Source organism: Galeopterus variegatus, unplaced genomic scaffold (assembly GCF_000696425.1).
Source record: "Galeopterus variegatus unplaced genomic scaffold, G_variegatus-3.0.2 Scaffold4051, whole genome shotgun sequence".
Taxonomy (NCBI): domain Eukaryota; kingdom Metazoa; phylum Chordata; class Mammalia; order Dermoptera; family Cynocephalidae; genus Galeopterus; species Galeopterus variegatus.
The window spans coordinates 172855-173997 of NW_007730162.1; the positions used below are offsets into that span (position 1 = coordinate 172855).

General features: G+C 43.4%; 1 protein-coding gene across 1 annotated transcript in view; it reads left to right on the forward strand.

Moving 5' to 3' along the window:
* ANO4 (anoctamin 4) overlaps positions 1-1143 on the forward strand; it is a 192950-nt gene that overhangs the window by 171298 nt on the left and 20509 nt on the right. Inside the window, exon 22 of the mRNA XM_008586623.1 lies at positions 542-689. Within this exon, the coding sequence (XP_008584845.1) occupies positions 542-689 (148 nt within the window). The remainder of the gene's footprint in view (positions 1-541; positions 690-1143) is intronic.

A 1143-nucleotide genomic window follows, 5' to 3' on the forward strand; every position in this document is an offset into this window, starting at 1 on the left:
CTGTCCTTTATTCATTTCTGCATTTAGTGCTTAGTAAAGAGCAGACAGGCAGTCAGCCAGTGTATGTGGAGGAGAACTGAATGTGGGTGTCCTTGCTCATAGCAGTCATTTAACCTCTATATGAAACAAACACATTCAATGAGCACCTACCCAGGTACCCAGAATCAGTGCATCAGGGATGGGGCCAAAAAGGTGAACGGAAGGGACCCTGTCCATACCTTTACAGAGCTCCAGGTCTGGTGGCAGCTTGACATTATGTATGCCGATCTTATAAGATGGTGTTGTGGTGCCTTATCATTGACCAGAATTCTATGACTTATGTGTGATCCCGACTATTAAGTCATTGGCACTTCCACAGAAACTCCTTCAATGCCAAGGTGTTTGCAAGCACAAATTCTTACTCCTGGTTACAGGTGTCAGTATTTGGGAAGATAAAAGGACCCATGGAAAGAACTATTGAAAATGAGTCATCCCCATTGTTTTCATACTTATTGCCTCTGCTGTTGTGTCCAGAACTAATTCGACACTTCTCTTTGAATAGGAATTTGGTATGGAATTCTTGAAGGCATTGGAATTCTCTCTGTTATTACAAATGCATTTGTCATAGCGATAACATCTGACTTTATCCCTCGCTTGGTGTATGCTTATAAATATGGACCTTGTGCAGGCCAAGGAGAAGCTGGGCAAAAGTAAGTTTGCCATAAAACTATTATGAACCTCCGTTTTCTAGCTATTATATGATGTTGGACACTCAGACAGAAGAAGCCTGTGCACTGGGGTATATGGGACATGAGCCCAGGACGAGAAGGCCTGTGATGGGGGAGATAGAATTATGATATAATAATACTTTCAGCCAAAGAAAACACATCCTGATCTGCTGAAGGGTTGGGGGTCATACAAGTCAGACAGGTTTTAAATGGAATCCAGTGTGAGAGCAGCAATTGATCATTTTCCCCATCCCCTGACCTCTACCCACTATGAATTTAGAAATATGTGGTATGTTAATGCGTGTAGCAAAAAAAAGGGGTATATGATGTAGTATATAGTTATGTCATTTTTGTGAGTTTGTAAAAGGACAGTTATGGGGCCGGCCCGGTGGCGCACTGCTACAGTGCACCGCTTGGGAGCACGGCGGCGCTCCCG